This window comes from Somniosus microcephalus, chromosome 5 (assembly GCF_052327205.1).
Source record: "Somniosus microcephalus isolate GS21.2 chromosome 5, FLI_Smic_1.0, whole genome shotgun sequence".
In the NCBI taxonomy this organism is placed as follows: domain Eukaryota; kingdom Metazoa; phylum Chordata; class Chondrichthyes; order Squaliformes; family Somniosidae; genus Somniosus; species Somniosus microcephalus.
This window is the reverse complement of record NC_140991.1, coordinates 171,855,654-171,871,259: the sequence shown is the minus strand read 5'-3', so window position 1 is coordinate 171,871,259 and position 15,606 is coordinate 171,855,654. Positions and strand designations below refer to the sequence as shown.

Here is a 15,606-nt window from a genome sequence, read left to right as displayed (position 1 = left end):
TCGCCATTTCGCCATAGGACCTTCGGTTATGGACCAAAATGGATACCAGGACTAATCCAGGACATTACAGGACGTGTGTCGTACTCCGTGTTACTAGGGGATGGTCGAGGGGTTTGTCGGCATGTGGATCAGCTTTTCAGCCGGCAGCAGGGGGAACTGCCTCAGATGGAACAAAGGGCAGTAGAGGAGGCTGTTCCAGGACCCAGCACGGCTTATAAGGTGCCAGTCGACAGTGGTACTGCCAGGCCACAGAGGGACAGAGTAAAACCAACATCAGAGACTACTCCAATCTCAAGTGCGAATGAATCTGAGAATCCACCACAAGTGGAATTAAGACGTTCACAAAGGATTCGCAAGCAACCAGAAAGACTTATACAAACCTGTTAAATTAGTCAGGGGTTAACCATAGTTAGAGCATACTGGTTAATTAAAACGTAGTACCTAGTAAGGGTTATTTTTTAAGAATTGCATACGGCAATCTTAAGGGAGGAGGAGTGTAGTAACCTGGGAGGTTATGAGTAACCTGATCCACCAGGTGGTGCTGTGGCAATTGCTCTCCTGAGTTAAGTCTGCTCTGTACTGGTTGTAGTCTTTGTTTTTGCTGCCTCATGGCAGAAGCTTTTATGTGCAAGTGTTGATTAAACCATGTTACGGAGTTAACCGGTGTCCGTCTCCATCTATGGCCACCTCAAGATACCACAGAGAGGACATGGGGTCAGAAGTTCAGCTCGGGCGGAATAGGAGGTTACCAGTCTGATTCAACCCCAGAAATGTTTAACGTAGAAATGTGTTCATTGATTTGAATAACGTGCATGTTAATGTTTTAGCGGCGTTCTGCTATTGCCGCTCATAAACTTTGCATCTATACAGCCAATAAAGCTGTTAGGTCGCGTTATGTGATGCCGATGTCTCAGCTTGTGAGCGGGCTTCGGTGAAAGTTGCTGAGGGCGGGAAGCAGCGGCTGCGATTGTTATTAACTGGCTGCCCCGATCGAAAGGCTGGCTGTGTTTAAGCAGCTGTGAGGTCACAGATACAAAGCGAAAGACTTGCGCCGTACGTTACTCCTGGGAGAAAGGTGACATCTGATTTGCCCGCGCACAGTAAATAACACATATTGGACAGCCTCCACAGTCATAAGACTCCTTGCACTTCGCAATGAGAGGATATTACCTGATCTGGCTGTACGTGCTTTCTTTCCATCAGATGAGGAAGGTTGACTGAAACCAATGGAGGTGTTTTTAAAGATATATATATATAATTTATGAAAGATTTGATTCAGTTGTGTGTCAGGCGTGTTGGTTGAGTATTTCTCGAGAGAATGCTGATGGGAGCATCATGTGCACCAGGAGTCAGATTATTGCCAGTCTCTTCGTGCTCTCTGCTATGGAAATAGGCTTCGGCATCACCAGCGTGGCTTTGGGAGCAGTCAGCATCGGGAGGAGCCAGGCTCTCCAACCACAGCTCGGGGACTCTTCACCGGTATGGAGCGGTGCTTGTGTAGGTTGCAAACTGTTTCTCCTGGATTTCTTGCATTGCGTTTAGTCTCGGTGAATGTTTTGTATCTTGCACGGTCCACGGGCTTGCTCAAGTGTAGTCAGGTAGATCAGGGGGACATCTAACGCCCGTTTGGGTTTGTTCTGTTTTAACTGCCGCTTATAAAAAATTAAACAAAAATAAATATTAATTTGGAAAGGGAAATGGTCTAACCGAGTCTGCGGAAGGAACAAGCATTGTCAACCATGCGTTTAAATTACATGATGATTTATTTATTACATTCAAACAATTTGGGGTCTTACATCTTTTGAAATAGATGGCATTACATAATTTAAAAAGTGGGTACAAGTCTCGTGCACTGTGTTTAATTGAAATTTAAAATGGGCGATCGTCTCCTGCAGTCTCTCACAGAGCAAGCCAAGTATGGGTAGAAATTGATGCACGCTAAAATAAGGATTTTATTCGCAGTGTTTGACTAATACTGCAAAGAAATAACAACAAACGTAGGTCCTGCCTGAAACTAATCTAAAACAGCTGAATGTCAGCCCATCCTGCTCCATCTAACCAGAATATAATAACCGCAATATTTACTGGGAATATCTCGGATTATATGCCTGATTTGGAAACTGCTGTGTGGAGATAAAATTGGCGTCTTGTAAACTTTTGTCCCGAGCCTAATTTAATTGACATAAATGACCACGTTTTTTAAAAAAGTTTTAAACTTCTGGGGAAAGTAAGGATAATAATGAAAAATCCAGATACGAACATTGCAATTGTAGTTTTTTTTAACTTATAACAAATTGTTCGATCAAAACAGAAACAACATCGCGACTGCAGCGGGGCTGGGGGTGTGATTTTACCTCTCTGTGCTCAACAGAGCCCCCGCTTGACGTCTTCATTGAATAGCCGAGCAAGCTGGTATTCTAACAACCAGCGAGCATTGCATTATTCTCTCTTCTGTACTATACAGAGTCGCATGTTAGTCGGTCTATGCTGGGTTACTCATTTACATCTATTGAGCAGAATGTAAATGATTTCACGTATCTGGTAAATTATTTTTGGAACAATTTCGTTTCAATTGGCGTTTAATTATTAAGTGCTACCAAACAATCTTTTTTGGGGGGCGGAGTTATCCATTGGGAAGGGGGTGGTGGAAAGTCTTCGGGATTCTTCAGTATATTTTATAGGGGCTGTAACGCCCTGTTAGATTATCATTGGAGAAGGAGAAGGACAATTTCAAGAAACAAAGGCTGACATGTTTAAAGGTTCTTTAACGGGCTTATAATAATGTTTATTCTCAGTACCTGGCTGACAGGGACCGCAGTCATTAGCTGCTATGAAGGGCTGCAGTTATACTGTGCCGCCTCGCTGGGACTGTTAACTACTGGCAGCGAGCAATACCTGGTTGGAATCGCAGGTACCTGTGCTTATGCACGTGAAAAACTCCACAGGCAGCCAATATTCTTTTAAATGTTTTTAAACCAAACCACAGCATCTGGTTTCTCCGATTAAAATATATCCTAGTCAAGTTTATAAAGTACCCAGTAATTCCAGCAAACTCTCTGCCACTTTTTAAACCTGGCACCTTTCATGTGTCAAGTTCAAGGTGGCACAGCTTTCCCGAGGGCCCCTGCGCTCCAGACTGAGATCCGATTTCAGAGTTATTGCACCCTTGGAAACTGCGCCCTAAAACAGCCACCTGACAGAGAAGTGCCAGAGGTGAATAGTCTTTATCAAGCGCAGACTTGGTGTACAACAGTTATGCCGATCACAGCATATTGAAACCACACACCTCCACTACACTTGTTAGATTCTTTTAAGCAGATATGCATTCCCTGTTGTGCTTGTGAGAACACATCTCAGTAATTAATCCCTATTGAATATGTTACCTTATAATTTACCGTGCGAATCGCATATTAGAGTATTGAATTTACGATTAATTATATTTTTGTGCGGAAGATCTTTTTCACTCGCGGGTTATATTGGGCAGGTATAATTTATTTAAATAAAATAGTTTTTATATTAATAAAACCAAACTTACATTAAAGAGGGACGAACCCTGCCGCGGTTACACGTTCAATTGGGGGGGAGGGGGATTAATTATTGCGATGTATTCTCACAATCACAATGAAAAATTATGTTCAGAACAATATAGGTACATTATGAAGTTTTATTGACGGCGGCACTACAAAAGCTATTCCTATTTTATGGTATCAAGTTTAAAAAAATCTAATATGTCTTTTCATCTTTACAGTTTTTAATCTGTGGAGTATGTGGAATTGTCTGCGCCAAAAAGAAATCTGGTCTCATAGTGAGTGATTTTATTTTTAAAACATTCAGCACCAGTACTACAAATGTCAACAGCCATCCATCACAGCATTATTTCGCCATCACCACTGTTATATTTTTCCAAACTAGGAAGTGACTAATAAAGGTTCATTGTTTTCTTCACTCGCTTTCCACACATTGAATTATTCTGTGGGAAAATGATTCTGTATTCTGTAGTTGTAGAAATTGACTAGTTTCACCTTTGGCATGGAATTTAGATTTTTATAATGAAATAAAAGTTCTGCTGTGGCATCGTCACTTGTTTCACTAAAAAGTGAATAGAAGGCAAAATAGATATTACATTTTTCTGCCGCATTCTGATTCATGTTTATGCTTGCTTAACTGCTACAAAGTGCCATTTGCAGCCGACACACACCATTTAGCAAGTGGATTTGTAATATTTCGAGATTTTAGGTAAATACTGATTATATAAGCCAGGCCTTTGATACTGAATTTGAAATTATTTTAATAAAAATGTCATTGCTAGATAGCTATATAGGCGCCAAACGATATTATTTTACCTAAGTGGTGTCAACAACAGTGTCACATTCCTGCTACATAAACGGTAATAGTTATGCTCTTTTGAAACATTATTACAGTACAAATACTTGGTATTTTATATATTAATTTTCTAAAGTAATTGCTTGCTAGGGGTACAGTTCTTTAAATGATGTAACAGAATGTTAAATTCTGGGTGGTGGGGACAGTTAATGATTAAACTTTATTAGAATCAGTTTGCTTACCTGTCTCTCGGTAAATTCATACAAAGCAAATGGATTTTTAGTAAAATAAAAACTGCACTGAAACATTGATTTTAAAAAATAAAAATAACGTGTATAATGATGAGAAATAACAAAACGGTATCCACAGGGATAAGTTCCCCATGTCCATGTAAAAATGGAAGATATGTATAAACAAATATAATTTTATCATTTCTGAACTGGTCAGATATTACTGATCAAAATCTTTTCAAAAGTAGTTGCATTAACGTTTCATTCTGGGAAATGTATCCCTGAATCTCATTATTATGGACAGTGGTTTTTTTTAGTGTATGTTTTCATAAGCATAACTTGAATCAGAATTCTGTCTCATAGACATTGAAGATTACCCATTGACAAGAATGATGCTTCAGGTGGGGCTGACATTTATCTCACTGGGAAATTTCTAATAGAGTTTATTGGAAGGGATTCTTCTGTAGCCGAGAATCTCATTAAAATCAGAAGGGATTTATGAGCAAGAGAACAAACAGTTGTAACTATTTAAAATAGGATCATTCTGATTCATTTATAAACCTGCTTTAAATACTTTATTATATCAAATAGTCGAATATCCATTTTGCCTTCTAATTTTATTTCCAATTTGGTGATGTGGAGACTGATTTTAATCCTTCCTGTCTCCTGCCAGATGATATTATTTTCTGCCTGTTGTATCTGTGGACTGATCGGAGGAATATTAAATTTTCAGTTTCTGCGGGCAGTAGCAAAAAGGACAACATTCACTTACCCCATACATGTCGCTTCCATGTCAATGGCATGCCTGGGCATCGTAGGCTGCACTCTCTCTGCCTGGCTCACCTGTCGCCTGGCCAGCAATGAGCAGCAGAGGATGTTCCTGGAAAGAGACCACTCACTGCATCACTCTCACGAAATGACAGACAAAGTATGTAACATTTTGCAACTGAGAATATTTGATATAAATGGATTTTATAAACTTTATTTTTGCTTTGTCAACACTGCAGTAAGGTGGTAGGTTCATAGTACTTACTATTTAGAACTTTATATTTGAATTTGAAATGCTTAGTTCCCTAGAAATTTCTGTTCAATCGTGTTTATAGGAAATTTAGGTTATTTTACAAATTTCACTTTATATTACGATAGTAATGATATAAGCTGGCTAATCTTTGAATCCAGAAATTGCATGTCTAATGTCTCCCCAGAAAAATCTATTGCATCCAGCTGAAGTCTGCATATTGTGGTTACAGAAAATTCACTAACATTATAGGAAACCAGTCATACAGTCATATAATTTTACAGCATAGTAGAAGGCCATTTGACCCATCGCGCTTGTGCCAGTAACAATGCCATTTCCTGTCTTTTTGTTGCAAGTGTATGATAATTAAATGAATTTAAATAACAGTTAATGTATATGAATCATTTTTGTTCCTATTGTCCCCATTTTTTAGGTTTTTATTCTTCCTCACTTTTTTGGGTTCCCTTCAGCATTTATTCATCTACTGAGAGCCAACAGGAGAACGTACTTACAAACTTGCGCCACTTTCTTCACCATTATGACTCATTCCTGCCTTCTACTCAAACTCATCCATTACCAGGATTTCAAAACTGTGGTATTCCTGGCCCCCCACAGTCTTCCTTTCCTCTCAAAATTTATAGGCTCTTAATACCCAAGCTTGGTGTCACCTAACCATTACTTTGTTTTGATTTATGTTGCCTTCTCTCCTATTCTTTGCAACCTTGTGGTGTTCTGCACTACAGATCTTGGTCTTTGACCTAGGTTTCTCAATTTTAAAAAAGCTCAGAATTTTGTAAGAGTGGCACAGGTTGGCTTGCCCCCTGATTGTTTCCTCTTTCCTTGTGCAGAATCACCACACTTTGTTCAGTGCCTCCTACTGACAGTCCGGGTGAGATTGGTAATTCACCATGTGAGGAATCGCAGGTGAGACTCCTAATCCCACCACTGCATGGCATGGCACATTGCTTGACTTCCTTTGTATCATCCAACGAACTACACAATCAGTTGCTAATCTAACCATTATAGATACTGAACATGATACAGACTTTCTGAGTCACAAGGCTGTCATCATGCTTTGATATTAATTGCCTTTCATCTTATGTGCAAGCTGGCCAGACCACACCCCTGCCCAGTTCTAGCCCAGTCCCAGCCAAAACAACCAAACCCTGAAGGTTGTGTAAAGAAGGCCCACAAGATTAATTCCTGTCACCAGGAGACTTGAGTTATAAGGAAAATCTGGAGAAACTTGTATGAACTAGTATGTTAAGATTGAAGTAATCTTATGATTGATCAACTTTAACCTTAGCTTAACTTTTTGTTTAACGTATAAACAAACGATCTATATTTTTGGAAGTGATATATATAACATTGTTAGTTAGAATTGCTTAGATGTAGATATAGTGGGATTGTACCAAACATTAGAAGATTGCAGTGGCTTGAAAAGTGTAGATGAACAGAGAAAACCTAAATCCTTAAAGGTGGCAGGGCAAGTTGATAAGGTGGTTAAAAAAGCATTTGGGTTATTGGGTTAAGCGATCATGCTAGGACGTTATAAATTACTGGTTAGGCCTCAGCTGGAGTATTGTGGTCAAATCTGGGAACCACACTTTAGGAAAGATGTAAAGGTATTAGAAAGGGTACGAAGAAGTTTTACCAAGATGTTACCAGGGATGAGGGACTTCAGTTATAGGGAGAGGTTGGAAAGATTAGGACTGTTCTCCTTGGAACAGTGAAGTTTAAGAGGTTTTCAAGATGATGAGTGATTTCGATAGAGTAAATAGGGAAAAAATATTCCCTCTGGTGAGTGGGTCAATAACTAGAGGTCATAGATTCAAAATCATTGGAAAAGGTTCTAAAGGGGAGATGAGTCGAATTTTTTTTACTCAGAGAGTTGTCGGGATGTGGAACGCTCTACCTGAAAAGGTGGTGGAAGCTGATACCATAAATAATTTTAAAGGGGAGTTGGACAGGTACTTGAGGATGAGGAACTTGCAGGGTTATGGACAAAAAGCAGGGATGTGGGACTAAGCACGACTGCTCTTTCAAAGAGCCAGCACAGGCACGGCGGGCCGAATGGCCTCCTTCTGTGCTGTAAGTTTCTGGGATTCTATGATTCTAACTAACTAATCATCAACAAAATCACAGGACTGCACAGTTTTGATACACCTGGGACCTGAAAGTGATCATTAGCAGCAAGTACAAAAAAAACCAGCCAATTATGACACACCTGCAGTAATAATACTTTAATACTTTGCAGGCAGCTAATAAGTCAATTAATTGGTGTGAATATTGACAGTTTGTTTATCCAATGGAGCATACTCCAACTAAATTCATAACAGTTGTAATAGAATATGGCCTAGCCTCAACAAAGGAAATCCTGATTTAACGATGTTGTTCTGCGAGCTCTCTTTTACTCAGCAATGGAATGTTATTAGCTATTTCTGGTGGGGAAGGACAGCCACCAAATATACATGGGAAGCTGTGAACTATGGCTCAACTACTGGAAAAACACAAAAGTAAGGTGTGAATATTACTATATTGGCCTGGATTTTGTGGTCAGCGGCTAAGTGACGGCGCTCACCGCTGACCTCGAAGAAAGCTGCCTACAAACCTTTAGCGAGATCTGTGGAGTTGATTTCACCTTTTCCAACGTTAATTTCATTCTGGCGCTATCTATACGGTATCTCCAGCGTCCAGATACAGTGATATCATCAAGCAGGCTAAGCAGCCAATCACATTGAAGAATTCGCACAGACAGCAAACCAGCAAGCAACAAGCAGGTTTTATCATTCTCTTTTTTTATAATTTTACAGAAAGCAAAATAAAAATTGGGGCCTAGAAATTCAGTGGGCTGCGCTACCCGTTCGCGCCCAAAGAGGGCACTTAGTGGGTTTTGCGCCACTGGCCACGCCTCCCGCTAAATTTAGCAGGACGCTAATGGCGGCGCTAGCCGTTAGCGCTGCGCCGCTACCGATAACATCATCGGTGTGCACGGCGCCCCACTACCGCCCCGATCGCGAAATTTGGTAGCGCCCCCTGCTTTAACGCCGGTCGCAATTTGCAACCGGTTCAGGGGGGCCTACCTGTGGTGGTAGAGGCGCTGAGGTGTGGGGCGGCCATTTTTTTTGCTGGCCGCCTGCCAGCACCTCTCCGCGCCGCCGTCCCCGGCCTCCTGAGCCCCCCCCCCCCCTGCGGAGTGCCGGCTGTGTCCCAAGAGCCCGGCACTTCTCCTCGGTGCCAGGCTCTTTTGCCGGCACTCGCGCTCTTCGAGCGCGCTGCAGCAGGCCCCTCCCCTTTAAGTAGGGGAGGAAGGTCTGCAGTACTGCAGCGTGCTGCGGCAGGTTGCGCTGCGAACTTCAGTTGCAGCGCCCCAAGAGGGATGCGGGGCGCCTCGAATAGCGCCGCGCTTCCCTCTGGGGCACGCAAACTGAATTTGCGACGGGCGGCCGTGACTTCTTCTGGGGCGCTACTTCCGCCGCCCTGGCGAGGCTGGCCCGCCAGTGAATTTCTAGGCCTGGGACTTTCACATGGGATTAAGGTAGAAGCTGAAATACCATAAACAAACTTAAATATATCTAAGAAATTCTTATCATGGAATGGAGAAAATTACACTGCACAATTATAAAATTAGTTTTTCATGGCCAGAGAGGTTGTTCAGCAGTAATTATGACTTAGTACACCGTTAAAAACTCAGTTACACCTCATTCAACAAGGCTTAGCTTTTACAATGAGAATAGAGCATAAAATGTGGAAGTTCATGTCAATTCAGTGATTTTTAATTAATTTCCATCTGTGACGATTGCAACAGAGCACCCTGTGGAGGAGCAAGTTATCACTGGCAGCAAATTCAGGATTTCCACGCTTAAATGTGCATGTGCAGACTCCAGAAGTTGCTATCAGTTTTACAGAGTAATGACAGCAAACACTGACAGTTTAACCACAAATTCTGAGCCAATATATTTGACATATATATGCACATAATGGAAATTTATAGCCATAAAAGATAAATGCAAAAAGAGCTGTAATGACAGAGAAATATTGGCCTAGATTTTCCTGTTAAACTAACGGTGAGGCTAATGGCGCTTATTTATGCGCAAATGGTACAGCAACTTCAGACGAGAGGCAGATGCGCAGTTAAACTCAAATATCAAAATGTTGCTGTCCGAGTTGCTCTGCTCCACTGTTAGCTTCCCAATAATGTGATTGCCTCACCTTTGAAATGCATTCAATGTTGTGAAGTTGCTGTATTTGCATGGTAGATACGAACTAAACTCACCACGGAAAGTTACATTTTGTCGATTTCAGTCTAAGTATCCTTTTAACGACATCATAAGTATTAATTACTGTCAATCCACATCTCTGGCACTGAAAATTAACTATTACAAGTGTGGAGTTTCATTCCTTCAGATTTTATTTGTTGTTGGAGATTTAAAAAATGTAAAATTTTAAAACAAAATGTTTCTTTTTTACTTTTCCTTTCTGCCTCTTTTTTTCTCTCTCTCTTTATCCAATCTTTCTTTCCTTCTCTACTTTGCTTTCTGTACCTGATTTGACATTGAATTCACCCGCTCTAATTTACACTTCCTTCTCGGCTCTTATGCTGTTCATTTCACAATCCTTCAGTCTGATTGGTTATGGAGATACACAATTGCTTGTCCTGTTCACTCATGTCCCAGATGCCCGGTTTGCCTCGCTGCAACATTATCAGCTCGCACTTTCAGCAACCTGCCACGTAAAACATTTAAAAACCTAAATGTGCAAGGACAAGTCTAACTTATGGCTGACACCATTAGATGCCCTTCTACAGCAAATTGTGGTACATCAGCAAGTAATTATTAGAACTGCAAATTAAAGGGTTATGCAAATTACATTATACATCCATTAAGGAGAGAGTATAAAATGCAGAAAGCACATTCCATGGGCCAATTCACCATGTCTCAATCCTCATTATTTTTATGTTTAAAGGCAAACTCAGCACATAATAGGAGGGAAGTAACTGCAACAGGTGATGGACTTCAGACCATAACAACCTGACCCTATATGAGGAAGCTACTGTCAAGCTGTTCAGGAGGGAGAGCTTGAAAGGCATGGGGTCTGTGGAGCTTGGAGGCAGCATAGAAATTATGGTACGTCCCATAATACTCAAATATTCTGTGATTTGCAGAGTGTTATATGAATATGTCCATGCACACTGGTTGTACCTGAGCATATCATACAGCATGTGATAACAATTCACGACCCATATGGACATGTGTGCTTATTTATTCATAAAGCGCTTTACTTTCTTCTTAGAACAAGTAGAATCCAGCTGCACTCGAGTTGATCTAGAAGAGGAACACTCATGAGAACACTTTGCATCACTATCTACATTTGAATCAGTCACCAGCACAGACCTCATGGTAAGTAGATAGAAATGTTAAGGAAGAATGTTGATACAGTGATGGCAACGAGCACTGGTGATGAAGTGTAGCAGTGATTATGGTTGATGAGGGGCTGACTGATGCAGGACAGAGGTCTAGCATACTGAGTGACCCTCCTGAATCATATGGGATCACAGATCTTATTGGGCCTGCTTTGAAGACAGTGAAAGGAGGTCTGGGTAATGTGGAAGAGCCTAACAATTGGATATGCAATGCCACCTCTCACATTAGTGCTGTCACCACCTCCCACATAAATGATGTCATGGAACAGCAGTTGTCTGCACTGCTCTGTGCCACTGAGCATCTGCAGTGGAGATCTTAGTTAAGAAGGCCATATGCCCTGTAGGAACATCTCTTATGAATGCCCCATTGCTGCTATGGAGGTTTTGGGGTCCAAACTCCAAAAAGCTGTCATAGCCAGCTTTAACTCTCTTGAACAGTTATAAGCAACCATGAGGGATGGATTCCAAGACCTCATAGATGCCCACTGTTCCATACTCAAACTGATCAATAGGCATGATGAGGAGGTGCCCTCTAGCAGTGGTATGTATGAAATAGCGCAATAGCAGCTGCTTGGTATTCACACGAGTGGCAGTTCTGTGCTGATGGATAGTTCTGCACAAGATGGTAGCTGCCCACTCCCAACTCTTACAAAGGAGATCCCTAGCGCTGCTGCATCATGGTTGAGTGCACTGACCGGAAATGGGCCTTCTGTATCCTTTGGAGCAGGTCAGTGGGCTGCATAATCAATCACCAGTGCTACTCCTTCAATTAGGAGTCCACATAGGCATATGCACAACAAGCAAGGAGAATCACAAGAGACAAATGCACTGCAAAACAAATGAAACACATACAGCAAAATTAAATAAAATCATTCACCTTCACTATACTTTGGAGTCTGTTATTCCTTTATTGTGCAGAAAAGAAAGCACTAGGGGGGAGAAATTCGGTTGGTAGCGCCACCGATTAATGCCTAAAGAGGCCGAGAAGTGGGGCGCTAGCCAATTTCCGGGTGGGCGCAGGGTGCCTAATGCCTCGCCCCATATTGCCCATGCATTTAGCGCCGGCGCAAACTCGTAGCGCCTGCACATGGGCGCAGGCAGATTATGACGTCATTTCAGTGTGCAACGCCTTTTGTGCACCCCGGATCGGAAATTCAGTGGCGCCCCCCTCCGTAGCGCCTGGCGCTATTAGTGACAGCTTACAGGGAACCTTACCCAATCGCTTTCGGTCTGGGGGGGCGTTATTTAAAGGGGACTGGTGTGGTTTAAAAACGGCAGCCATTTCTGGAGCACAACTTCTTCCTGAGTTACAAAGAGTTGCTGAGCTGCACACAGAGAGCCTTTTGACCACTGAGCCCACGCAAGCAGAGGAACTTCAGCCTTCTGACCATCGCCTTGCTGCTGGTGAGCTTTTACAAAGGGGACACTTCCTGTGCGCGCTTATTATGGGGGCTGCATTGGAGGGGAACGTCCTGCTGCAGCATCATCTAGAAAGGGTACTGAGACGCAGGGAGAGGGGGCCGGCCATGGCCAGACGGAGGAGGGCCAACAGACGTCGCCACACCGGACCTTACGCTGCCAGGGTTTTCCGACAGCAGTTTTCCTACAGGAACATGTCGGAGGAGCAGTGTCTCAGAAGGCTGCGCTTTGGAAAGAAGGTCGTGAGTGAGCTGTGCCACCTGCTTCGGACAGATCTGCAGCCTCAGATAAGGTGCAGGACATCTCTGTCGGTGGCTGTGAAGATGACTGTTGCCCTGAACTTCTACACGACCGGCTCTTTCCAGTCCGCATCTGGGGACATAGCCAGCATCTCACAGTTCGCGGTGCATTGCTGCATCCGTCAAGTGACTGATGCCCTGTTTCGAAGGAGGTGGCAGTACATCTCCTTCCCAATGACCCCGGACAAGCAGCGGGAGCACGCAGAGGGCTTCGCAGCAATAGCGGACTTCCCCATGGTGCAGGGTGCCATTGACTGCACGCACGTGGCTTTGTGGGCACCTGTTTTCAATCCGGAGGAGTTCCACAACCGCAAGGGGTTCCATTCCTTGAATGTACAGCTGGTCTGTGACCACTGGCAGCTGATCCTCACAGTCAATGCGCAGTTTCCAGGCAGCAGCCACGACGCCTTCATCCAGTGCCAGACATCTGTTGCTGACCTTTTCGAGGCCCCGGCTCACCCAGAAGGCTGGCTTCTTGGGGACAAGGGCTATCCTCTGTACCCGTGGCTGATGACCCCACTCCGGATCGCCAGAACCCCTGCTGAGGAAAATTTCAATGCGAGCCATCTGACGACGAGGAACATTGTCGAACACACAATCGGCGTGCTGAAGCAGCGGTTCCGCTGTCTCGACCATTCCGGGGGAGCTCTGCAGTATTCGCCCGAGCGAGTCTCGCACTTCGTCGTTGTTTGCTGCATGCTCCATAACCTCGCCATCCTACGTTCCCAGCCAATGCCAGCAGACATTGACGCACCAGCAGAGGAGGAGGAGGAGGAGGAGCAGGAGGAGGAGGAGGAGGAGGACCAAGATGGGAGGGAGGGACTTTCTGGAAGGGCCGTGCGTCAGAGGCTCATCAGAAGCCGCTTCTAGGCCCCTCTGACGGAATGCTTGTGGCCATTCCAGGAGCAGGATTGGAGCCGCCCTCATACCCCCAAGCCAGTGATGGGCAAAAATCATGTAAAAACCAGATTTGGCCTTTGCAAATGAATAAAGTGTTTTAATACAAAGAAATGGCTTCATTTCAACATGAAAAAGGAATAACAACAGAAAGCTTAAAAAACACAGACACATAATTGCCTCTCCCTCCCGTGAGACTGTCCAAAACATGAGGTTCTCTCATGGCATCCTCTATGGCCTTGATTCAACCTCAACAGAGGCTTCATCCCCCCCCCCCTTTACTCTTTGCCCCCGGATGGGGATCTCGGTCTCTTGCGGCTCTGGCCCCTTCCCTCCCTGCAGCTCCTCCTTAATGTGACCCCAGTGGCTGCAGCAAGGCTGGGGGAGGCCTGCTGACTGTCCCTGAGCGCAGATGCCCCTGAGGTGCGGCCTGGACGACCTCTGCGCCTAGAGGGCCCAGCTGCTGACTGCTCCACCTGTGCATGGGTGGAAGCAGTCTGTCCTGCAGGTGGTGGCAGCTGCAGTGGGGAAGTGCCAGTGGTGGCAGCAGGAATGCTGTCATCTTGAGAGAGGACAGTACCTCCCTGCTCCAGCAACACACTGGCACTCCCACAGGGCAGCGCTTCAGCATCCGGAGCAATCTGCTGGAGCACAGATTGCTGGCCTGCTGTGGTGCCCTGAGGGCCCCGAGTAATCCTGTCTGAGCCATCGAGGGTGGCAGCAGTCACTGGTCGCCTGGCCTCACCCTGCGAATGCAGGACACCAGCGAGTGATTGTGTGGCAGCACTCAGCGCTTGCGTTGCAGGTGCCAGTGCTTCGGCGAAGCCCTGGACAGCCCTTTCCAATGCTGACCCGAAGTCCACCGCACTCCGGGCCTGTGCTGCGCCGATGTCTTGGACACTTCGCGCCAGTGTCCCGATGGTTTCAGACAACCTTCCCACTGCAGCCATGGGCTCAGTGTTCCTCCCACCAGCCTGGGCGCTCATTTCTCTGAGGGCACGCACCTCCTCTGCGCTCTTTGTAGCAGAACTGGCGGCCTGACTCACCGTCCGGGGAGACGGCACCCGAGCTTCCCTCACCCCCCTGCGTTGCTGCAGCCCGCTGGTGCCTGGAACTGCCTCCTCCTCAGAGCTGGTCCCCCCGCCCCCCCTCCAGGGAAGTAGTGCCCCCAGTCTGGCGTTGGGCTCGCTCGCCTGAGGTTGGTTGGGATGGTCCGGCATCCTCCTGGTCGTCGCCTCCAGAGTCACTCAGAGTGGCAGCTTGAGGGCCCGCAGCCTCACCTGGCGATTCACCATCTGAAAGCAGGGAGGTACAGGAGTGGCTTTAGCATGAGGACAGGGTGGCAGCGAGGGAGGCATAAGTGCTGCAATGTACTGTAGTGGCTCGGCAGTGGAGAATCATGCTGGTGGGGGGAGCAATTGGTAGGAGAGATATCAAAAAGGTGAGAGCCTTACCATCGCTGTCCACTCTGGGGTCGGCAGCTCCAGAGGCGACTGGTCCAGTCAGCCGGTGTCCCACTATCCTCTGCACTCTCAGCTCCAACTCGCTTAGGTTCTGCAGGTGACGCGGGCCTCCACCGGTGGCCAGCTGCTCTCGGCGGTTCCTCGCCAGCTTCGCCTGCAGGAGAAAGAATGGGAAGTGTTGAAGCATTATGCAATGAGCTGACATTACATGCCCCCCATGGTAGATTAGCCCTTACATTGTGCAATGAACTGACATTACATGCCCCCCATGGTAGATTAGCCCTTTCATTATGCATTGAGCTGAATGTGCGTGTGTGTTTCCTGGAAGGGCCATGGGTGCAGGCAGACAGATGGCCTTTGGGGATTCGGGCACCCTCCAGCCATTAAGTCAGGTGCAGATGGAGGGATGAGGATGATCGTGGAAAAGGCACTCACCCTGACGGCCCGAGTGAGGTCGTTGAACTTTTTCCGGCACTGTACGGTGCTCCTGGCCACCACGCTTCTGCAGGTCACTCTGGTGGCCACATCCCTCCAT

General features: G+C 45.2%; 1 protein-coding gene across 2 annotated transcripts in view; it reads left to right on the top strand.

Moving 5' to 3' along the window:
• The first annotated feature begins 857 nt into the window (after positions 1-857).
• The window catches only part of tmem196 (transmembrane protein 196), a 53,131-nt gene continuing 38,382 nt past the window's right edge, over positions 858-15,606 (top strand). Inside the window, exons 1-5 of one of the 2 annotated variants that reach the window (XM_085988437.1) lie at positions 860-1,497; positions 3,749-3,805; positions 5,227-5,481; positions 10,537-10,697; positions 10,864-10,970. In XM_085988437.1, the coding sequence (XP_085844563.1) occupies positions 1,336-1,497; positions 3,749-3,805; positions 5,227-5,481; positions 10,537-10,605 (543 nt within the window). In that variant the 5' untranslated portion in view covers positions 860-1,335 and the 3' untranslated portion in view covers positions 10,606-10,697; positions 10,864-10,970. Of the gene's footprint in view, positions 1,498-3,748; positions 3,806-5,226; positions 5,972-10,536; positions 10,698-10,863; positions 10,971-15,606 lie in introns of those variants that run through there. The other variant, XM_085988436.1, reaches the window with a different exon arrangement.